Genomic DNA, 25,401 nt, shown 5'->3' with positions numbered 1-25,401 from the left:
GTGTATAATGTAGTGTAGTGTACAATGTAGTGTATAATGTAGTGTACAATGTAGTGTATAATGTAGTGTATAATGTAGTGTATAATGTAGTGTAGTGTACAATGTAGTATATAATGTAGTGTATAATGTAGTGTAGTCATACAAGGGAGTTGACAGTTTTTGCCTTCTATGCAAAATTCGACGGCGACGAAAAACTGCCAACCGACCAATGGGATGGCGGCATTTCGCGCCCTGAAAACGCCGCCTCCGCCCCATTGATCGGCCAAAGTTTTTGTTCTCACCGAAGGAACGTTTCGAAGCGCTCCTCGTAAACAATAAAGATGCTGCTGCTGATGCTGCTGCTTGTGCTGCCGACGATGTTGCTTCTCCCGTGGGCATCTGCGACCGATGCTCAGGAAGGGAATCGTGGCCGAGGTGAGTGAAAGGTTGAAAAACCACGAAGCCGGGTAGGGGGGGGGGGGGTTGTGTTGCGGGGATTGGAGAGCCGAAGCCGGCAGCGCGGCTAGGAAAATCGTAAGGCTTCGTGACAAGGCCTACCCGGTGTTCTCGTTGAAATTGTATTTGTCTAAGTCAATGGGAACCTTTGGTGAAACCAAAAAATAAAGTCGATTGCTTCGGAGATAGCCAAACGTTAAACATCGAAAAAGGAGCAGATTTCAGCTTATTGAATGCGATAAAAAAGACTTAATATTAAAGTTACGGCTAAAGGGTTTTTTTTCCCGTGTGCCATGCGTACGTTTTACGGTTCTTAACTTTCCACACTTGCGCCTGCAACGCGTTTAACATCGTCGCATCGATCCGTTTAATTATTCTTCGATTTTCTGAGGTTTTACTTTAACCCGGGGCGTAAGGCCTCATCGAGCTGCCGAGGTTTAAATCTCCTTTTTACCGCAGCGCAAATGATCGGGCTCAAGGAAGTTGGCTTTTATCATCATCATGTGGAAATGTTTAGCAGTTAAATAAATAAATCTTAAAACGCGTGATGTTGATTGTAAATTTGAGAGAGACCTCTTGCATACCAGGCGAGGTAGTCAACATCTCTCAACTGTGATGATGATGAGAGAGAGACACGCAAACTCCAAATATACAGCAGCAGGCATCGTCAGGGTCGGGATCGAACCCACGACCTCCTGTACACCAGGCGATGTAGTCAACATCTCTCAACTGTGATAATGATGATGAGAGAGAAACACCACCAACTCTAAATATACAGCAACAGCATCGTCAAGGTCGGGATCGAACCCACGACCTCCTGTGTACCAGGCGATGTAGTCAACATCTCTCAACTGTGATGATGATGATGAGAGAGAAACACCACCAACTCTAAATATACAGCAACAGCATCGTCAAGGTCGGGATCGAACCCACGACCTCCTGTACACCAGGCGATGTAGTCAACATCTCTCAACTGTGATAATGATGATGAGAGAGAAACACCACCAACTCTAAATATACAGCAACAGCATCGTCAGGGTCGGGATCGAACCCACGACCTCCTGCATACCAGGCGAGGTAGTCAACATCTCCTAGCCACCGTGATGATGATGATGAGAGAGAAACACCACCAACTCTAAATATACAGCAGCAGGCATCGTCAGGGTCAGAATCGAACCCACGACCTCTTGTACACCAGGCGAGGTAGTTGACATCTCTCAACTGTGGTGATGATGAGAGAGAAACACCGCAAACTACAAATATACAGCAGCAGGCATCGTCATGGATCGAGATCGAACCCATGACTTTCCTGTATACCAGGCGAGGTAGTTAACATCTCGCAACTTTGATGATGAGAGAGAAACACCACCAACTCTAAATCTACAGCAGCAGCAGGCATCGTCAGGGTCGTAATCGAACCCACGACCTCCTGTATACCAGGCGAGGTAGTCAACATCTCGCAACTGTGGTTGCGTGCACCCCCTGGTAAAGAAACCACGGCCCCAGAGGGAGCTCTATAGAGAGAGCCCCTCGGGAGAGATCGATAGGCAATGCGTGTTCGTTGGAAAGGTGCAGGCACACCTCGCTTAACGAGCGAGAAGCGTTCCGCAACAGTAATGAGTGCCATCGGTGGCTAGGAGATGTTAACCACCTCGCCCGGTGTACAAGAGGTCGTGGGTTCGATCCCGACCCTGACGATGCCTGCTGTATATTTGGAGTTTGTGGTGTCTCTCTCTCATCATCATCATCACAGTTGCGAGATGTTGACTACCTCGCCTGGTATACAGGAGGTCGTGGGTTCGATCCCGACCCTTGACGCCTGCGGTATATTTGGAGTTTGCGTGTCTCTCTCTCATCATCATCACGGTGGCTAGGAGATGTTAACCGCCTTGCCCGGTATGCAGGAGGTCGTGGGTTCGATCCCGACCCTGACGATGCCTGTTGTATATTTGGTGTTTGCGGTGTTTCTCTCGTCATCATCACACTTGCGAGATGTTAACTACCTCACCTGGTATGCAGGAGGTCGTAGGTTCGATCCCGACCCTGACGATGCCTGCTGCTGTATATTTGGAGTTTGCGTGTCTCTCTCTCATCATCACGGTGGCTAGGAGATGTTAACTACCTCGCCCGGTGTACAGGAGGTCATGGGTTCGATTCCGACCCTGACGATGCCTGCTGTATATTTGGAGTTTGCGGTGTCTCTCTCTCTCTCTCCATGCTTACATGAATTTTTCTCCTGGCATCGTAAGATCGAAATGTCGTAAGTCGGACCATCGTAACTCGGGGACTACCTGCATATGCTCGACGGCGTGTGCGCTAACTGTCCACCGCAGTTTCCGCTGCTGGACAGCAGTCGGCGCTGTTTCACTACACACGTGTATGTGTGTACTGCGTCTTCTTGGTTCTTTCGGTAAAGTCACGTAGAAGGGAAATAATAAAATAATCAAAATCAAACATAATAAAATAATTCTACGTGACTTTACCGAAAGAACCAAGAAGATGAATCCCTGCAGTCACAAAAGCTTTAAATCGAAAAATATGTACTGTGTGTTGAACTTCTTTCGCACCGTACGTGGCCAAGCGTGCTAATCGGAGGTGCGTGAGAAGGACAACAACAGTCATTACTATTTATATGGTAGAGTTTTCTCCGGTAATCGCGCATGCCTTCCCCCGTGTATTTATTTTACAGAACCTCTGTCAATCCACTGCTGGATGAAAGCCTCCCCCACACCACACTTAATTGTCACTTGACCATTCTTCACCTCGCTGGGCAGTGCGGGTTGGTGAAGGTGAGGAAGCATTGCGGTGCAGTGCAATGTTGTGGTCTTTGCTGCACAGCCGGTCTGCTGACCGCCTGTCCCCACGGTGGCCTGTGACACCGTCTTTGTGTGTATCGTGGCGTGTCCAGGCTCAACCGCCTTGCATGGCTTCTGAGATCTGACCATCGTATCAGGGGCATTCTAGGCTGATGGATTTCTAGTTTTATATAAAAACAAAAAACTATCGCTTGCACGTGGAATGAGGTCAACGATTTGGAAACGTTCTCGAACTTCGAAGCTCCATCACCGGAATGGTGATGGAGCTTTGGTCTTGTGTGGAAAGCCCAAGCATGATCACGCGCGTATCTTTTAAAGTGTCGGATTTGTATGTTCACTGAATCGTGGCTCCGGCACTGTTTGTTAAAGGTTCTTAAATAGGAAAAATGCTGCTTTTCGTTTTACTTCTTGTATGCCAAGATGGAAAACTCATTTGTTTAGAACTGCTTTTTGTGTTTAATTTGTTGTGTCCTCGCCCCCGAACCTTTAGATCGGCACGGTTGGCAGATACGGTGCGAAAGACGTTCAAAATACATACAGTCGTGAGTGTAGTTGTAGTGTAGTAGTGGATGTAGTATAGTAGTGGATGTAGTGTAGTAGTGTAATAGTGAGTGTAGTGTAGTAGTGAGTGTAGTGTAATAGTGTAATAGTGAGTGTGTAGTGTAATAGTGAGTGTAGTAGTGAGTGTAGTTGTAGTGAATGTAGTGGAGTAGTGGATATAGTGTAGTAGTGAGTGGTGTAATAGTGAGTGTAGTTGTAGTATAGTAGTGGATGTAGTGTAGTAGTGAGTGTGGTGTAGTAGTGGATGTAGTGTAGTAGTGAGTGTGGTGTAGTAGTGAGTGTAGTAGTGAATGTAGTATAGTAGTGAGTGTAGTTGTAGTGTAGTAGTGGATGTAGTGTAGTAGTGAGTGTAGTTGTAGTGTAGTAGTGGATGTGTAGTGTAATAGTGAGTGTAGTAGTGAGTGGAGTTGTAGTGTAGTAGTGAGTGTGGTGTAGTAGTGAGTGTGGTGTAGTAGTGAATGTGTAGTAGTGAATGAAGTATAGTAGTGAGTGTGTAGGAGCGAGTAGTGGTGAATGTGTAGTTGTAGTGTAGTAGTGAGTGTAGTAGTGAGTGTAGTTGTAGTGTAGTAGTGGATGTAGTGTAATAGTGAGTGTGGTGTAGTAGTGAGTGTGGTGTAGTAATGAATGTGTAGTGTAGTAGTGAGTGTAGTTGTAGTATAGTAGTGGATGTAGTGTAGTAGTGAGTGTGGTGTAGTAATGAATGTGTAGTAGTGAATGTGTAGTGTAGTAGTGAGTGTGTAGGAGCGAGTAGTGGTGAGTGTGGTGTAGTAGTGAATGTGTAGTGTAGTAGTGAGTGTGTAGGAGCGCGTAGTGGTGAGTGTCTAGTAGATTCAAAACTCGTTTCTTTTAGAGCTGCCCTTTTGTCCTTTTCGCCGCACCTTCCGATCACCACGGTTGGCTACGTAGGGCGCGAAATAAGTTGAACGTACGCACAAAGTTGGCAGCTATGATGTGCAAAAGAATGCCGGTTGTACACGTGGCTTCTCGATCAACCTGTTTTGACACGACACAGAAAGTGAGTCGGTGTTCTCCAACAGATCTGTCGGTTCAGAAGGGTGGGACTCGGAGCCAGGTGAGCCAGACCAAGGCACCTTGGTAATTCCTTAGTCTCCGTTGTTAATGTTTGAGACACATCCAAGCCAAACTAAAGCGTACCTCTTCTTGGTTCTTTCGGTAAAGTCACAATAAAAATATTATGTTTTATTTTAATTATTTTATTATTTCCCTTCTACGTGACTTTACCGAAAGAACCAAGAAGATGAATCCCTGCAGTCACGAAAGCTTTAAATCGAAATTTAAAGCGTACCTGTCAACTCAAACGGTTTGCCCCGTATTCTTGTGCAGGGAAATTGAGTTGTCGGGTCCATACGTCGTACAGCCGTTTCAATGCGGGCAACATTTTTTTTCGTCTATTTTTTGTGTTTCTCCCTTGCGATGGGACTTTGTAGCATGAATGTTGAGATGTATAAGGGCACGGGGTGACCAGTTCCGTCTTAATTGGTCTGTAAAAAATTAACCCGTAAAAAAAAGTTTTTCACTATAATTCCTTTATATGCGTGGCATCGGTTTTATTTTATTATTAATTTCTGTTTTTCTTTAGTAAGAGTTTCATTTTTATCACATTGGTATTTTAAATTAAATATGAAAAAAAATTCTTAAAAAGTGGAAAATTTTGGAAAAACATTTTCACGAAAATAAATTGTCACGCACCACGAGTCTGTGTGCAAAATGTCAGCTCGATTGGATCACGGGAAGTGGGTTACGAAACGACCGAAAGATTTGCACGGTCGTAAGCGCGCAAGCAAGCAAGTGAACTTAATATAAAGGATTTAAAAAGTTATACTAAAGCCTCCTTAGGAATCATTAGGCTGAGTTGTTAATAATGCCAGACTGACACCGTTGTTTAATGTTCGAGATTCAGAGAGCCAGGCTAAGGAGTCGTTAGGATTAATTGATAATTTACAAGGTCCAGAGAGCCAAGCTAAGGGCAGCACCTTTAGGATTAATTGATAATATCCAAGGTAGATATTGGCCTAAGAAAACCTATTACCGTAAACGAATACTATGCTATTAAACACGTGAAAATCATCTCATCGCTTTATCTCCCGTGCATAACGAGTGAACACTCCTCTCTTTTCACTATTAATGCCTTGACGATCGTAATCGCGATAAGGCCCCTTAAGGATTCTTAGCATCCTACATTGACAAACTTTCAATCGGGAAGACCGTGGCACAATTGGGCATCTTAAGGATTCAGAGTTTTATTTTCGTTTTCTGAGGCTCAAGAGAGGCAGATGAACGCACCCCTAAGTGGTCACCCCTCCCTCCCCCTCCCCGGCTCACCGGATGGACCCACGTGCTGACGTTGACGCTGATGTGGCTGTGTCGCCGCAGGATTTGGGGAGCACATCAACTGGCGGCCGTACGATGACGCACTCAAGGAGGCGAAGGCCAGGTGAAGCACACGAACACACGGAGGGTGCTTCCGTGTGCACCGTCACGCGTGTGCGGTTACCAGCGGGACATCCATGCATAGCATGTATGTCCCGCGGTTGGGTGTGTAAGAAGTTCAACATACCATTGGAACCTCATTTGTCAGAAGAAAAAAATATGATAATTGGTTTTTTACCCTTTTATCTGGAAACAAAACTGACACCTTTTTTTACAAGGAGTCATGTTTGCATAGACCACAATACCTGCGGTCGTAATGCAAACAAAACACATAACTCTGATTAATGTGCCCTGTCCTTGAAGTTGATTGGTCCACACCCGAGACAGCTTTCCTTAGAGCCTAGTCTCACATGGGTTGGACCAGATGACACCAAAAGGCGCACAACTCAAAGACAATGCACCATCAGAGTATGAGAGCTCGGGGTAAGCATTTACACCATTGGAACCTCATTTGCCAGTAAAATAATGATAATTGTTTTTTTTACCCTTTTATCTGGAAACAAAACTGACACCTTTTTTTACAATGAGTCATGTTTGCATTGACCACAATACCTGCGGTCGTAATGCAAACAAAACACATAACTCTGATAATGTATGCACTGTCCTTGAAGTTGAGGTCATATTTTTCTTCTGGCAAATGAGGTTCCAATGGTGTAAATTCTTACCCCGAGTTCTCATACTCTGGATGGTGCATTGTCTTTGAGTTGTGCGCCTTTTGGCGTCATCTGGTCCAACACCATGTGAGACTAGGCTCTAAGGAAAGCTGTCTCCGGTGTGGACCAATCAACTTCAAGGACAGTGCATACATTATCAGTTATATTTTGTGTTTGCATTACGACTGCAGGTATTGTGGTCTATGCAAACATGACTCCTTGTAAAAAAAGGTGTCAGTTTTGTTGCCAGATAAAAGGGTAAAAAAAAACAATTATCAAGTTCAACATAGATGCATACATAGCACGGTTGACAATGTACGGTGCGAAAAAAAGTTCAACATACATAGGGGCTGTATTTACACTCACATAGGAACCTGTAACTTACATACTCATGCAGCTCAGCACATGCATAATATTAATAAACGAATGATTAGCTATATGAATATGAAGAAAACCTATTACCCTAAAAGAATACGTAAATATGCTATTAAACACGTGAAAATTATCTGATCACTTTGTCTCTCGTGCATAACGAGTGAATACACTCTCTTTTAATTATTAATGCCTGGCGATCGGAATCGCAATAAGGCCCCTTAAGGATTCTTAGTATCCTACATTGACAAACTTTTACGGTAATAGGCTATATGAATAGCTAATCGATGAATGAATAGCTACAAGAATAATTTTGTCCTTCCCCTGCACCTCCGTTTAGCATGGTTGACTACGTACGGTGTGAAAGAAGTTCAACATCTACACACACACGGTCCAATTACTATTAAAACATTTCTACTGGAAAGTCCTCTATTGGGTTTTTATATCAAGAAACCCGAGCACCCGGAGAAAAACCCACACACTATCCCATCAGAGTGAAACGGATGATATTCACCACACTTGCTACAACGCTGAGCACATGCGTATCACACCGACCATTCGTGATTACTTCCACTGGCTAGCGATAAAACAGAGGGTTGATTTACAAGCTGTGTGCCCTTCGTGTACAAGTGTCTACACCAATCTGTTCCACTCGATCTGATGGACACGTGGTGTGTGTGCTAGTACATCCACTCACCCACCCACTCATCCAGTCATCCACCCACTCATCCAGTCATCCACCCACCCACTCACCCACCCACTCAGCCACCCACACACTCACCCACCCACCCACTCAGCCACCCACCCACTCAGCCACCCACCCACTCAGCCACCCACCCACTCAGCCACCCACCCACTCATCCAGTCATCCACCCATCCACTCACTTACCCACCCACTCAGTCATCCACCCACTCATCCAGTCATCCACTCACCCACCCACTCAGCCACCCACCCACTCAGCCACCCACCCACTCAGCCACCCACCCACTCAGCCACCCACCCACCCACTTATCCAGTCATCCACCCATCCAGTCATCCACCCATCCAGTCATCCACCCACCCACTCAGCCACCCACCCACTCAGCCACCCACCCACTCAGCCACCCACCCACTCAGCCACCCACCCACTCAGCCACCCACCCACTCACCTACCCACCCACTCACCTACTCAGCGGGCTATCGGCGTGGAACTCTTCCCTGCTGCATTATGTTTGAGACTCTTTACAGACGGACATTTAGCCGGTTCAGTAAACCTTTAAACCAGTTCAGTAGAAAATGCACGACAGAGCTGCTTAATGGAGCTTACGATGTATGAACAGTGCACACATGCGACCACCTAGGTGATAAGAGTTGCGCATTTCAACATTCACTTACTTCGATACCCAACCGGAAGGATGTTTTGCAACATTCGTGTGATCCAGCAACCCTCGCCTCCGCAGCGACGGCTTAAAGGCCGCGTGCATAGCCACCACCGCCCGGCATATCGCTCGAAGAGACACCACCATCAAGCAGTCGAAGGGGACAGGAGAATGATGACGTGCGATGTCCCGTATGCAACAGTGTAACATGCGCCCCCCCCCCTCCACCCCTTCTCTCTGACAGCGGACTGCCCATCATGCTCATCGTGCACAAGTCCTGGTGTGGAGCGTGCAAAGGTAACCGCCCGCACGCCTCGCCATTCACCGACATTGGGGCGCCGTGGTGGCTAGGAGATGTTAACTACCTCGCCTGGTACGCAGGAGGTCGTGGGTTCCATCCCGACCCTCGACGCCTGCTGTATATGTGGAGTTTGCGTGTCTCTCTCTCTCTCATCATCATCACGGTGGCTAGGAGATGTTAACTACCTCGCCTGGTGTGCAGGAGGACGTGGGTTCCATCCCGACCCCGACGCCTGCTGCTTTATATGTGGAGTTGGCGTCTCTCTCTCATCATCATGACGGTGGCTAGGAGATGTTAGCTACCTCGCCTGGTGTGCAGGAGGTCGTGGGTTCCATCTCGACCCTGACGCCTGCTGTATATTTGGAGTTTGCATGTCTCTCTCTCATCATCATCACGGTGGCTAGGATATGTTAACTACCTCGCCTGGTGTACAGGAGGTCGTGGGTTTGATCCCGACCCCTGACGCTAGGTTCCAGAGGTGTTTGTTCGTAAGGGGCCGTCCATAAATGACGTCACGCACTTCGGGGGGGGGGGGGGGGGGTCAGACATTTGTGACGATGTGTGACGAGGGGTGGGGGGGGGTTGAGAAATGTGACGTCACATCAAAATGCGCAACTTTAAATAAATATAGACAACACGTTCTACTTAATTAAATAGACTTTGTAATAAATGTTTTCTCCTACAACATCGGAGTGCGGCGCCACATTAAATACGCACTACAATGACAATAGTTTAAAGCAATTTTAAGCATGTTTTATTTTCAAAATGCAAATATGGTTTTGGGGGGGCGGTGGGGGGGGGCAGCGATAACTTTCAACGGCGGTGGCGGCCCAGGCAGAAACGCAACTGTGGGCGGCTTTGGGTCGTAACTATGACGGTTCGTGGGTGGAGGAGCCTCCTGTGCTTTGAGAAGCAGTAAAACCAGATCGGGGACCTCCTTAGGGTTTTGCATAGGGAAGCGATCATTTGGGTTTGTATAGCCCAGGGAATCGGCAAAACCTTCACGGGACTGCCTAATGGCGTTTATTTATCAAGGGACACCCGCCACCTTTCTGCGTATTCTTGAAATATTGACGGGTTTTTTTAAATCCTTTATATTAAGTTCACTTGCTTGCGCGGTTACGACCGTGCAAATCTTTCGGTCGTTTTTTAACCCACTTCCCGTGATCCAATCGAGCTGACATTTTGCACACAGACTCGTTGTGCGTGACAATTTATTTTCGTGAAAAAAAATTCCTAAATTTTACACTTTTTAGGTAAAAAAAAATATATTTAATTACCAATTGCTTAATGGTGGCAGGCAATCACCTGACCCATAGGTGGCAGCCATCTCAAGCCAGAGGACGAGAGGACTCTAGCCGCCACGCATATAAAGGATTTATAGTGAAAAACTTTGTTTTTACGGGTTAATTTTTTTGTTACCGAATTCGAACAAAAAAAATGGCCGTCCTCTTTGTTATTTTGGTTTCCGACCGCTGGTATCGCCTCATTTACATCTGGTTTGCATTTTCCGCCGATTTGTTTTAGCCGGGTCTATTTCCACCCCCTCTCTCACCACCCCTCCCCCCAGAGACCGCTCCTAGTGGCCTGTCCTGTATTTCTGCATGCCTGAAAGCTGTTGCGTGTGTGGTTTTTGTTTTTACTGTGCCGTGAGTCACAATGGCAATTAAAAATTAGTTTAGTCGACGTACAGATGAAGGTTACGCGCGCGCACAAAGACAAAGATCCCCCGTGTAGCCTTAACAGACTGTAGGGGCAAGTGCTGTCACAGCGAGCACCTATGAAGGCCGACACGGCACACGAGGGGGTGGGTGGCCAGCACCACGCCCGGCCGCCTTTATCTCTCCAGTGGCGATGTTTACTACACACCGTTCCAGGTACTCATTTGAGGCCGAGTCGACCTAGGGGAGGCCCAGGACCGGTTCAGATAATCGTCACTGATGGTGTTGGCCGTGAGCGGGAATCGAACTCGTGTCACCAGGTTCGTAGCGCAGCGTAGCGCTACCCGCTACACTACACACCCACGCGTTACGCACGACGCATCAATCTATTGGGGAGCGGTAGTGTCACTGATTGGCTCGCTGCCTCTAGCACCGGTGACGATTGTCTGAAACATCAGCCCCTGTGATCCAGCTGATAATGTCGATGGTGGTGATTATTGCGACGGTGATTATGACGACGCCAATGGTGAGAGCAATTCCAAAAATGATGATGCCATTGATGATGACGATTATTGTGATGCCGTTGGAGATGAATGTCGATGACGATAATGACGATGATAATTACGACGTTGGTGCCGATCACAACGATGTCTGTGGTGCCGATGATAATAATTAATGATGATGAAGATAATGGCAATGAATATATTTAATGCTGGAAGTGTCAATTATTTAGAACTCATACTCTTAGTTCTTTCGGTAAAGTCACGTAGGAAAAAAATGAAATTAAAATTATTAAAAAATAAAATGATAAAATCACGACGTTTCGGAGGCAACACAAGTCTCCGTCATCAGGTGGGACCGTCACAGCCAGATTTGCTGCATTTAATTTTTATTAATTTTAATTTCATTTTTTACCTACGTGACTTTACCGAAAGAACTAAGAGTATGAATCTTTGCAGTCACGAAAGCTTCAAATCTAGAATTATTTAGAACTCCTTTTTGCGTTTAGTTTGTCGTCCTTCCCCCGCACCTCCGATGGGCACGGTCGGCTACGCGCGGTACGAAAGAAGTTCAACGTATCTACAATTCGGCCTGACGATGATGATCTACAATGATTTTGCCGGTGTTATTGACGACGACGTCAATCACGACAGCGATGATGACGATGACGACGACGATGCCACCACCTCTGCTGTGTGCAGCTCTGAAGCCGAAGTTTGCGCTGTCGAAGGAGATCGCCGAGCTGAGCCACAACTTTGTGATGGTGAACGTGGAGGTGAGTTGCTGGGTGGCTGGGACCAGCGCTGTGTCAATGATAACCCTCGGGGGTAGATAAAATCAACCCGTAAAAACAAAGTTTTTCACTATAAATCCTTGATATGCGTGGCATCGGTTTTATTTTATTATTCATTTATGTTTTTCTTGAGTAAGAGTTTCATTTTTATCACATTGGTCTTTGAAATTAAATATGAAAATGTTTTTTTCCTAAAAAGTGGAAAATTATGGAAAAAAATTTTCACGAAAATAAATTGTCACGCACAACGAGTCTGTGCGCAAAATGTCAGCTCGATTGGATCACGGAAAGTGGGTTAAAAAACGACCGAAAGATTTGCACGGTCGTAAGCGCGCAAGCAAGCAAGCGATCTTAATATAAAGGATTTAAAAACGAGTACCACTTTGTGAGCGTCGCACCTCCGCCCTCCACCGTTGTTGGAGGGCGACTGCGTCCAACCGACCCAGTAGCGCCCGTCACGAGCTTCCTCCACAGAGGCCGATCTTGACACCGACAACAGCCACAACAGCCGTCATTCGCCACTTAGTGGCGGTGACGTCACCCGCGGCGCTTGTGCCGGGCTATGTGCACTTTAAGGCCACGTGGCAGAAGGTCACGGGACAAATCTAGGTGCCATGTGTTGACCGACTGAGACGACTGGCAGATGCACCACTTGTGCGTTGTAGCCGCCCGGCCCTCCGCTCGTTGTTGTGAGCATCGCTCCTCCGCCCTCCATTGTTGCTGGAGGGCAAAGACGAGGGACAGAGATCCCCCGTATAGCTGAACAGAATGTTGGGGCAAGTGCTGTTGGCGATCGGCACCTATGCAGGCCGGCACGGCACATAACGACTAACAACGCTGATGTCACCACGGCGCTTGTGCCAGGCCATGTGTACACTTTAAGGCCACGTGAAGTGTGGAACGCCGGCTGGCAGGAGGTCACGGGAACACGCCCAGGTGCCGTGTGTTGACCGACTGAGATGACTGGCCGATGCACCACCTGTGCCCCCCCCCCCCCCTACTACGCCAACTTGCTGTGCTCTGGCCGCTCCGCTCGTTGACTGACGCTGCTTCTTTGCTGCCCCAACCCCCGCGACCCGCCAACCCACCCACCCGCCCACCCACCGTGTGTCGTCCGTGCAGGATGAGGACGAACCAGAGGCACCGGAGTTCAGTCCGGACGGCGGCTACATCCCCCGAATCCTCTTCCTCGGTGAGACGTCGCCCGTCACCACTCCCCACCCCCCCCCTCTCTTCCCCCAGCCACCCGCACCCACTGCTCGTGTTGAAGCTGACGATGATTGGGGGGGGGGGTCTCGGAAGAAGAAAATAAGTTGATAACCCACAACAACAACCGCCGCCATCCGCCACTAACACTCGGCTTCGCCACTTTCCGACGACACGTCTATTCGCGCCACTGCGAGCGCGTTAAACAAGGGACACTCGCCGTACAGACACACGCTGGGCTTTAACACAGGTAGGAACAACAGGTTCCACACTGCCCACCAGGGATTATTTGTCTGTCTGTCTGTCTGTCGTGCGTGTCCGGAATTCCGCCCACCCATGCACCTCCCCACCGAACACCGAGCAACGCCGCGATTGGTTGATGATGTCGGAGAGGGTGGGGGGGGAAGGGTCAACACGCCCACTCACCCGTACCCGATACCTGGCTACCCGTACCCGGCCGAGCATCGGGTAGGGTACGGGTACCTGATTGTGACCTCTGGGATGAAGCCATGTTGCAGGCGCGGGTGGGTTGATTCTAGGAACTTGAATTGTGAGAAGAGACAAGACGTTGGGAAATGAGTGACAAACGGTGACTCACGGCCTACCCATACCCGGCCGCACCAGGGTCGCAAACGGGTACCCGTACCCGTACTCGGCCGGGTACGAGTAGCCGGGTATCAGGTAGGGTACGGGTATCGGGTACCCGGTTGCGACCTCTGCTACCTGCCCACGTGTTCCCTGTTTCGTACGGGGAGAGGCAGTCGGTCAAAGGCAGAGTGGATGATTAGCCAGCAGAGGGCGGCACATACCCACCGACGCTGCCGAGGAAAGAAATAATGTTTGTTTAAGCAAGTGATTCTTAACCTTTACTGCAGCCTTGCACCCAGAGGTCCCAACCGGGTACCCGATACCCTACCCGATACCCGGCTACCCGTACCCGGCCGGGTACGGGTACGGGTAGGCGGTGAGTCACTGGTGAGTAACTGTTTGTCACTCATTTCCCAACGTCTTGTCTCTTCTCACAATTCAAGTTCCTAGAATCAACCCACCCACGCCTGCAACATGGCTTCATCCCAGAGGTCGCAATTGGGTACTCGATACCTGTACCCTACCCGATACCCGGCCGGGTACGGGTAGCCGGGTATCGGGTACGGGTACCCGATTGCGACCCTGGTGCGGCCGGGTACGGGTAAGGAATCAAAACCCGTTTGCGACCTCTGCTTGCACCCCTTTGCTTCTTAATCGTTAAAAAAAAATGTAAATAAATACATCGGTTTGATGACACAAAGTGGTTATCACTTACGTGCCCATGCTTATTTTGTATTTTCGATGCTTTACCTTCTGAATAAATGTGGCCATGTCTCGCACCCCCAGAAAGGGCATCTCGGACCCCCAGGGGGGGGTGTGTGTGTGTGTGTCCCCGGGTTAAGAACCACTGGTCTAAGCCAACAGTTGGAATTCGCAAACCGAGCATTTGGCCACATTTAAGCGCAGAAGAACATTTTTTCACGTCACTCACATCCGTTGCGCGTGCGACTGGGCTTGAGACCGTGACACGACTGCACTTGACGCGCCGGTTCAATCGCAAGCTCGCTCCCGTCGCTCACAAACTATTTCCATCGCTCTCTTACGTAAACTGCTGAATCTCGTAAACTACTCCCGTCGCCCGCTGTGAACTGCTCCATCTCACCCCTTCTTGGTTCTTTCGGTAAAGTCACGTAGAAGGGAAGTAATAAAATAATAAAAATAAAACATGATAAAACAATTCTCACGACGTTTCAGCCACAACGCAAGCAGCCGTCCTCAGGTGAAGACCAGGTCATTCAGACGCTGTCTCCCCGACAGACCTGATCTTCACCTGCGGACGGCTGCTTGCGTTGTGGCCGAAACGTCGTGAGAATTGTTGAACTGCTCCATCTCACCCCTTCTTGGTTCTTTCGGTAAAGTCACGTAGAAGGGAAATAATAAAGTAATAATTATTTCGTCAAGGAGCATAAAGTATCACGTGACCTCCAAATCTTGACAGCGGCTTTTGGCAAGCCGAAAGAACCAAGAATATGAATCCCTGCAGTCATCGAAAGCTTTAAATCGAAATACTAACTTTTTATTCCTTTTTATATTTGACCAGGTAAGGCCCACTTACTTGGTAAAATAGAAATACGGCCACAAATGATAGGCCAATAAAAAGTGGCTTATAGCGTGGAAATTTATATCAGCAGCCAGTTGCTCTGAATGCATGTTGACGCTTAAATGTGGGGGGGAAAACCGGAAGACCAAGAGAAAAACCCATGCGATCAAGGGTCGGAAGAGAACCCACGACCTCCTGCATACCAGGCGAGGTAGTTAACATCTCATAGCCACCGTGATGATGATGAGAGTCGGGATCGAACCCACGACCTCCTCCATACCAGGCGAGGTAGTTAACATCTCATATCCAACGTGATGATGAGAGAGAGAGACACAAACTCCAAATATACAGCAGCAGGCATCGTCAGGGTCGGGATCGAACCCACGACCTCCTGTACACCAGGCGAGGTAGTTAACATCTCGCCGCGGCGCCGTCCAAAGCTCCGGGTTTCACAGCATCCCACGCCTCTTGACTGCCGTGTGGCCGATCAGGCTGAGCGTCTGTGTCTCTCTGTGTCTCTCTGTGTCTCTCTGTGTCTCTCTGTGTCTCTCTGTGTCTCTCTGTGTCTCTCTGTGTCTGCGTGCGTGCGTTGTCTTTGTGCCCTCGCAGACATGGACGGCAAGGTGCACCCGGAGATTATTAACGAGGACGGCAACCCCAAGTACAAGTACTTCTACAGCTCGCCCAGCCAGGGTGAGCGGGCGCCCACACACACACGTACACACACACACACTAACACACACACGTACACACACTAACACACACACGCACTAACCCCCTACATATACACACACACACTAACCCCTACACACACACACTAACACACACACACACACTAACCCCTACACACACAAACACCCTACACACACACACTAACCCCTACACACACACACACTAACCCCTACACACACACACACACTAACCCCTACACATACACGTACACACACACTAACCCCTACACATACACGTACACACACACTAACCCTACATATACACACACACACTAACCCCTACATATACACACACACACTAACCCCTACACACACACACTAACCCCTACACACACACACTAACCCCTACACACACACACACTAACCCCCACACACACACACTAACCCCTACATATACACACACACACTAACCCCTACACACACACACTAACCCTACATACACCACTAACCCCTACACATACACACACTAACCCCTACACACACACACTAACCCCTACACACACACACACTAACCCCTACACACACACACACACTAACCCCTACACACACACACACTAACCCCTACACGTACACACACACACTAACCCCTACACGTACACACACACACTAACCCCTACACGTACACACACGTACACACACACACGTACACACACGTACACACACGTACACACACGTACACACACGTACACACACGTACACACACGTACATAAAGATCCACCACCACCACCCCCGAGAATAGCCTTAGCAGACTGTTGTTGGTGGCAGTGAGCGGGAATCGAACTGGGGTCGCCGGGTTCGTAGCGGAGGCGCGATTATCACCACACTACCGCTCCCACACAAAGACAAAGATCCCCCGTGTAGCCCAAACAGACTGTCGGGGCAAGTGCCGTTAACAAGTAGCGCCTATGAAGGCCGGCACGGTGGCACACGAGGGGGTGGGTGACCAGCACCACACCCGACCACCTTTGTCTCCCTAGTAGCGATGTTTACACACCGCACCAGCTACTCGTTTGAGGCTGAGCCGACCTAGGGGAGGCCTGGGACCAGTTTAGATATTCGTCACTGGCCGTGAGCGCAAATCGAACTCGGGCCGCCGGGTTTTGTTGCACGGCCGCGCTAATCGTAACACGACCGCTCCGCATGTACACACACGCACACACACACACAAGGATAGACAAAGATCTCCCATATAGCCTTAACAGGCTGTAGGGGCAGGTGCTGTTAGCGAGCACCTATGAAGGCCGGAACGGCACACAAGGGGGTGGGTGGCCAGCACCACGCCCGACCGCCTTTGTCACCCCAGTGGCGATGTTTACTAATCGCACCGGGGTACTAATTTAAGGCTGAGTCGATCTAGGGGAGGCCCGGGACCGGTTCAGATAATCGTCACCGGTGTTGGCCATGAGCGGGAATCGAACCCGGGTCGCCGGGTTCATAGCGCAGCGCGTTAACCGCTACACCACCGCTCCCCCAACACGCACACACACGCACGCACACACGCACGCACACACGCACACACGCACAACGCACACACACACACGCACACACACGCACGCACACGCACACACACGCACACACACACACGCACACACACGCACACACACGCACACACGCACACACACACACGCACGCACACACACGCACACACACACACGCACACACACGCACACACACGCACACACGCACACACACACACGCACGCACACACAAGCACGCACACGCACGCACACACACGCACACACACGCACGCACACGCACACGCACACGGACCCATACACCCCGCTCTCTCTCACACACTCGCCCTCGCACACCCGAAGCGACGTCTCGCCTCCCTCCCTCCCTCCCCCCCGCCCTCCCTCCCCCCCGCCCTCCCTCCCTCCCTCCCCCCCGCCCCCAGTGCTGGCATCCATGGCGGAGGCCGAGAAGAAGCTCACGGGCGACGTGACGGGGCGCGACGAGCTCTGACACCAACGCAGCGGAGAGGGGGGCTGAGCCTGCACGCACGCGTACACACGTACACACGTAAACACATACACACGCGTACACCTTCACATATAAACAAACACACACACATACACCTTCACATATAAACACACACACGCGCGTACACACGCGTTCATATATATACACGTATATACACATATATACACATATATACACACACACGTACACACACACGTACACACGCGTACACCTTCACACATAAACTCATGCACAGATGCACACTTGTACACGTACACATCCACATATAAAGCCACACACACACACATAGACATAAACCCATACACACGCACAAATACAAGTACAAAGATCCCCCGTGTAGCCTTAACAGACTGTTGGGGCAAGTGCTGTTAGCGAACACCTCGGAAGGCCGGAACGGCACACGAGGGGGTGAGTGGCCAGCACCACGCCCGACCGCCTTTGTCTCCCTATTGGCGATGTTTACACACACCGCGCACCAGGTAATCATTTGAGGCCGAGTTGACCTAGGGGAGGCCCCGGTTCAGATAATCGTCACCGGTGTTGGCCGCCAGCGGGAATCGAACTCGGGTCGCCGGTTTCGTAGCACAGCGCGTTCACCGCTACACTCCGACGTACACACACACGCACACACGCACACACACATGCACTAGGCATGTAACGATTCATCCCCGCGCCCCCCCCTCCCCCCCCCAAAATATTTCGACAAATCGTCACGATGCAAACTCTTGATCAGATCCCAGATTCTAATCGATATTTCGCTCTGGTCTCGATTCTCACCGTCTTTCATTTGTATCGTTTGTCCTCTCTCTCTCTCGTCCATGCGCCCACCGTGACATGTGCCCCCCCCCCCGTGGCAAATCCACCACCACGGCAATTTGTTTGGACATACTTCACCGCGCCGGTGAACGGAGACGGGCGCTTCCCCGCCCCCCACCCGCCAGAGGTCGCAAACGGGTTTTGATTCCTTACCCGTACCCGGCCGCACCAGGATCGCAATCGGGTACCCGTACCCGATACCCGGCTACCCGTACCCGGCTGGGTAGGGTACGGGTATCGGGTACCCAATTGCGACCTCTGGGATGAAGCCACGTTGCAGGCGCGGGTGGGTTGATTCTAGGAACTTGAATTGTGAGAAGAGACAAGACGTTGGGAAATGAGTGACAAACGGTGACTCACCAGTGACTCACGGCCTACCCGTACCCGTACCCGGCCGGGTACGGGTAGCCGGGTATCGGGTAGGGTACGGGTATCGGGTACCCGGTTGCGACCTCTGCCACCCGCCCATTCCCGGCCGTGAAATTCACGGTGCGTGGATATTGGCACCTCCGATTGGCGGTGCGATGGAGGTTGGGGGTCGAACGTGCGGAGAGCATTTCCCCCTGTGGCACCCATTACGCCGTCAAATAGTCTGCGCGATGTCGTTTAAGATTGGTCGTAAAAAAGATTTGTTAGCGTGACGTGTTTTTAAAAAATATATATTTTTACGATCAAACTTAAATAACGTGCGTATTTCAATGTAAAACTGATTGTATATTTTACGTGTAAATATATACTCGATCTTAGATTGCGTGCAGTGGCGAGCGCACAGAGCTACTATCCCAACCATGTAGCTATTTATATATTTATATATCGATATCCTTATATAAATATATATTTACAGAAATAAATATATAAAAATATACGTTTTCTATATAATTACCTAGATATAAATGTGAGCTATTTTGTATCCATGAATGGCTGCATCGTTACATGCCTAATCACACGCACACACGCACGCACACGCGTAGACCTATAACAAAGACAAAGGAGCCTGCCAACAGCCATACGGACTGCCTGGGGCAAGTGCAGATTAGCGAGCGGCTTTTGTCGAGGCTCTGCACATTGGCCAGCCACACCGCACTAAGCTGCCTATGCCGCTCTTACCGGCTACTCGTTCATTCGGGGCAGCTTTGGGGAAGTTTGGTGGCCGTTCAAAATGATCGCCGGCGTTGTTATCCACGTCCGGGAATCAAACCGAGGGCTATGGGATCGTAACGTCGTGCACTGCACCACCGCTCCTCACGTGATGTACAGCGAGGGAAAAAAATTAACCCGTAAAAACAAAGTTTTTCACTATAAATCCTTTATATGCGTGTTCAATGGGCCACAACCCAGCCCACATTGGTCTTTGAAACGGGCGGCTAGAGTCCTCTCGTCCTCTGGCTTGAGATGGCTGCCACCTATGGGTCAGATGATTGCCTGCCACCATTAAGCAAATGGTAATTAAATATAATTTTTTTTACCTAAAAAGTGTAAAATTTTGGGGAAAATGTTTTCGCGAAAATACATTGTCATGCACAACGAGTCTGTGTGCAAAATGTCAGCTCGATTGGATCACGGGAAGTGGGTTAAAAAACGACCGAAAGATTTGCACGGTTGTAAGCGCGCAAGCAAGCAAACAAGCAAGTGAACTTAATATAAAGGATTTAAAAAGTATTTGATCCCCTGCTGATTTTGTACGTTTGCCCACTGACAATAAAATGATCATTCTATAATTTTCATGGTAGGTTTATTTGAACGGTGAGAGACAGAATAACAGCAAAAAAATCCCGAAAAACGCATGTCAAAAATGTTATAAATTGATTTGCATTTTAATGAGGGAAATAAGTATTTGACCCCTCTGCAAAACATGACTTAGTACTTGGTGGCAAAACCCTTGTTGGCAATCACAGTGGTCAGACGTTTCTTGTAGTTGGACACCAGGTTTGCACACATCTCAGGAGGGATTTTGTCCCACTCTGCAGATCTTCTCCAAGTCATAAAGGTTTCGAGGCTGACGTTTGGCAACTCGAACCTTCAGCTCCCTCCACAGATTTTCTATGGGATTAAGGTCTGGAGACTGGCTAGGCCACTCAAGGACCTTGATGTGCTTCTTCTTGGGCCACTCCTTTGTTGCCTTGGTCGTGTGTTTTGGGTCATTGTCATGCTGGAATACCCATCCACGACCCATTTTCAATGCCCTGGCTGAGGGAAGGAGGTTCTCACCCAAGATTTGACGGTACATGGCCCCGTCCATCGTCCCTTTGATGCGGTGAAGTTGTCCTGTCCCCTTAGCAGAAAAACACCCCCAAAGCATAATGTTTCCACCTCCATGTTTGACGGTGGGGATGGTGTTCTTGGGGTCATAGGCAGCATTCCTCCTCCAAACACGGCGAGTTGAGTTGATGCCAAAGAGCTCCATTTTGGTCTCATCTGACCACAACACTTTCACCCAGTTGTCCTCTAAATAATTCAGATGTCCATTGCCAAACTTCAGACGGGCATGTATATGTGCTTTCTTGAGCAGGGGGACCTTGCGTGCGCTGCAGGATTTCAGTCCTTCACGGCGTAGTGTGTTACCAATTGTTTTCTTGGTGACTATGGTCCCAGCTGCCTTGAGATCATTGACAAGATCCTCCCGTGTAGTTCTGGGCTGATTCCTCACCGTTCTCATGATCATTGCAACTCCACGAGGTGAGATCTTGCATGGAGCCCCAGGCCGAGGGAGATTGATAGTTCTTTTGTGTTTCTTCCATTTGCGAATAATCGCACCAACTGTTGTCACCTTCTCACCAAGCTGCTTGGCGATGGTCTTGTAGCCCATTCCAGCCTTGTGTAGGTCTACAATCTTGTCCCTGACATCCTTGGAGAGCTTTTTGGTCTTGGCCATGGTGGAGAGTTTGGAATCTGATTGATTGATTGCGTCTGTGAACAGGTGTCTTTAATACAGGTAACAAGCTGAGATTAGGAGCACTCCCTTTAAGAGTGTGCTCCTAATCTCAGCTCGTTACCTGTATTAAAGACACCTGGGAGCCAGAAATCTTTCTGATTGAGAGGGGGTCAAATACTTATTTCCCTCATTAAAATGCAAATCAATTTATAACATTTTTGACATGCGTTTTCTGGATTTTTGTTGTTATTCTGTCTCTCACTGTTCAAATAAACCTACCATTAAATTATAGACCGATCATTTCTTTGTCAGTGGGCAAAGTACAAAATCAGCAGGGGATCAAATACTTTTTTTCCCTCATTGTACATCTGCAGAACGTGACGAACCAGTGGCATCTACATCTGCAGAACATAAAGAACCAGTGGCATCTACATCTGCAGAACGTGACGAACCAGTGGCATCTACATCTGCAGAACATGAAGAACCAGTGGCATCTACATCTACATAACGTGAAGAACCAGTGGCATCTACATCTGCAGAACGTGAAGAACTAGTGGCATCTACATCTGCAGAACGTGAAGAACCAGTGGCATCTACATCTACAGAACGTGGAGAACCAGTGGCATCTACATCTGCAGAACGTGACGAACCAGTGGCATCTACATCTGCAGAACGTGACGAACCAGTGGCATCTACATCTGCAGAACATGAAGAACCAGTGGCATCTACATCTGCAGAACGTGACGAACCAGTGGCATCTACATCTGCAGAACATGAAGAACCAGTGGCATCTACATCTACATAACGTGAAGAACCAGTGGCATCTACATCTGCAGAACGTGAAGAACCAGTGGCATCTACATCTGCAAAACGTGAAGAACCAGTGGCATATACATCTGCAGAACGTGGAGAACCAGTGGCATCTACATCTGCAGAGTGTGAAGAACCAGTGGCATCTACATCTGCAGAACGTGAAGAACCAGTGGCATCTACATCTGCAGAACGTGAAGAACCAGTGGCATCTACATCTGCAGAACGTGAAGAACCAGTGGCATCTACATCTGCAGAACGTGAAGAACCAGTGGCATCTACATCTGCAGAATGTGAAGAACCAGTGGCACCTACATCTGCAGAACGTGAAGAACCAGTGGCATCTACATCTGCAGAACGTGAAGAACCAGTGGCATTTAAATCTACAGAACGTGAAGAACCAGTGGCATCAACATCTGCAAAACGTGAAGAACCAGTGGCATCTACATCTGCAGAACGTGAAAAACCAGTGGCACCTACATCTGCAGAACGTGAAGAACCAGTGGCATCTACATCTGCAGAATGTGAAGAACCAGTGGCATCTACATCTACAGAACGTGAAGAACCAGTGGCATCTACATCTGCAGAACGTGAAGAACCAGTGGCGTCTACATCTGCAGAACGTGAAGAACCAGTGGCATCTACATCTACAGAACGTGAAGAACCAGTGGCATCTACATCTGCAGAACGTGAAGAACCAGTGGCACCTACATCTACAGAACGTGAAGAACCAGTGGCATCTACATCTACAGAACGTGAAGAACCAGTGGCATATGCACCTGCAGAACGTTTATTGTAAATGCCGTACAACGTGTTTGAAATCGACGTCTGGAACTTAACTCTTTCATAAGTAAAGGAGTATTTGTGTATATCCAGGAGATAGATGCCAGAGTCGAGGTCAGCCAGCCACTTGAGGACTTCAGGAGAGAGAGAGAGAGTTCGTGTAGATTTGGCAATTCCCCCCCCCTCTGTCGAGGGAGCTCCAACCACAGTGGGTTCACCGTACAGTCGATAGTTTGAGTTTCACGGCCACAATTGCAGTGCTCTTGACACTCGCCCTGCCTGAATGAAACCAACCAGAGACCAGCACTAGCCACGCCCTCCCCACACTAACCACGCCCCCCCCACACTAGCCACGCCCTCCCCACACTACCACGCCCCCCCCCCCACACTAACCACGCCCCCCCACACTAACCACGCCCCCCCACACTAACCACGCCCCCCCACACTAACCACGCCCCCCCACACTAACCACGCCCCCCCCCACACTAACCACGCCCCCCCACACTACCACGCCCCCCCACACTAACCACGCCCTCCCCACACTAACCACGCCCCCCCCACACTAACCACGCCCCCCCACACTAACCACGCCCCCCCCACACTAACCACCGTCCCCCACACTAACCACGCCCCCCCACACTAACCACGCCCCCCCACACTAACCACGCCCCCCCACACTAACCACGCCCCCCCACACTAACCACGCCCTCCCCCACTAACCACGCCCCCCCCACACTAACCACGCCCCCCCACACTAACCACGCCCCCCCCACACTAGCCACGCCCCCCCCCCCACACTAACCACCCCCCCCCACACTAACCACCCCCCCCCCACACTAACCACCCCCCCCCCACACTAACCACCCCCCCCCACACTAACCACCCCCCCCCCACACTAACCACGCCCCCCCCACACTAACCACGCCCCCCCCACACTAACCACCCCCCCCCACACTAACCACCCCCCCCCACACTAACCACGCCCCCCCCCCACACTAACCACGCCCCCCCCACACTAACCACGCCCCCCCCACACTAACCACGCCCCCCCACACTAACCACGCCCCCCCCACACTAACCACGCCCCCCCCACACTAACCACGCCCCCCCACACACTAACCACGCCCCCCCACACTAACCACGCCCCCCACACACACTAACCACGCCCCCCCACACTAACCACGCCCCCCCACACACTAACCACGCCCCCCCCACACTAACCACGCCCCCCCCACACACTAACCACGCCCCCCCCCACACTAACCACGCCCCCCCCCCACACTAACCACGCCCCCCCCACACTAACCACGCCCCCCCCCCCCCCCACACACTAACCACGCCCCCCCCCCACACTAACCACGCCCCCCCACACACTAACCACGCCCCCCCCACACTAACCACGCCCCCCCCACACTAACCACGCCCCCCTCACACTAACCACGCCCCCCCACACACACTAACCACGCCCCCCCACACACTAACCACGCCCCCCCACACTAACCACGCCCCCCCCCCACACTAACCACGCCCCCCCACACTAACCACGCCCCCCCACACACTAACCACGCCCCCCCCCCCACACTAACCACGCCCCCCCACACTAACCACGCCCCCCCACACTAACCACGCCCCCCCCACACTAACCACGCCCCCCCACACACTAACCACGCCCCCCACACTAACCACGCCCCCCCCACACTAACCACACCCCCCCACACAAACCACGCCCCCTCCACACAAACCACGCCCCCCCATACTAACCACGCCCCCCCACACTAACCACGCCCCCCCCACACTAACCACGCCCTCCCCACACTAACCACGCCCCCCCCCACACTAACCACGCCCCCCCCCCACACTAACCACGCCCCCCCCCCCACTAACCACGCCCCCCCACACTAACCACGCCCCCCCACACTAACCACGCCCCCCCCACACACTAACCACTCCCCCCCACACTAACCACGCCCCCCCCACTAACCACGCCCCCCCCCACACTAACCACGCCCTCCCCCACACTAACCACGCCCCCCCCACACTAACCACGCCCCCCCCACACTAACCACGCCCCCCCCACACTAACCACGGCCCCCCCCACACTAACCACGCCCCCCCACACTAACCACGCCCCCCCCACACTAACCACGCCCTCCCCCCCACACTAACCA

At 50.3% G+C, this 25,401-nt stretch overlaps 1 protein-coding gene across 1 annotated transcript; it reads left to right on the top strand.

Annotated features, from left to right (window-relative positions):
* The first annotated feature begins 235 nt into the window (after nucleotides 1-235).
* LOC133359115 (thioredoxin domain-containing protein 12-like) lies at nucleotides 236-20,486 on the top strand. Its single transcript, XM_061577511.1, has 7 exons — nucleotides 236-414; nucleotides 6,207-6,267; nucleotides 8,892-8,944; nucleotides 11,812-11,885; nucleotides 13,026-13,095; nucleotides 15,847-15,930; nucleotides 17,867-20,486. Exons 1-7 carry the CDS (start codon nucleotides 321-323, stop codon nucleotides 17,932-17,934), a joined length of 504 nt encoding a protein of 167 aa, XP_061433495.1. The 5' UTR covers nucleotides 236-320; the 3' UTR covers nucleotides 17,935-20,486.
* Nucleotides 20,487-25,401: the final 4,915 nt, after the last annotated feature.

This window comes from Lethenteron reissneri, chromosome 64 (assembly GCF_015708825.2).
Source record: "Lethenteron reissneri isolate LAM-NWPU_2019-01 chromosome 64, ASM1570882v1, whole genome shotgun sequence".
Taxonomy (NCBI): Eukaryota; Metazoa; Chordata; class Hyperoartia; order Petromyzontiformes; family Petromyzontidae; genus Lethenteron; species Lethenteron reissneri.
The sequence above is the reverse complement of the archived record's forward strand: the minus strand, read 5'-3'. Positions and strand labels throughout refer to the sequence as shown.

Bases quoted from the DNA above. Each gene is read 5' to 3' on its own strand.
- LOC133359115 (XM_061577511.1), top strand. From the start codon at position 321: ATGCTGCTGCTGATGCTGCTGCTTGTGCTGCCGACGATGTTGCTTCTC. The intron at 6,268-8,891 runs GTGAAGCACACG...TCTCTCTGACAG, and splicing joins CTCAAGGAGGCGAAGGCCAG to CGGACTGCCCATCATGCTCA. The intron at 8,945-11,811 runs GTAACCGCCCGC...TGCTGTGTGCAG, and splicing joins CTGGTGTGGAGCGTGCAAAG to CTCTGAAGCCGAAGTTTGCG.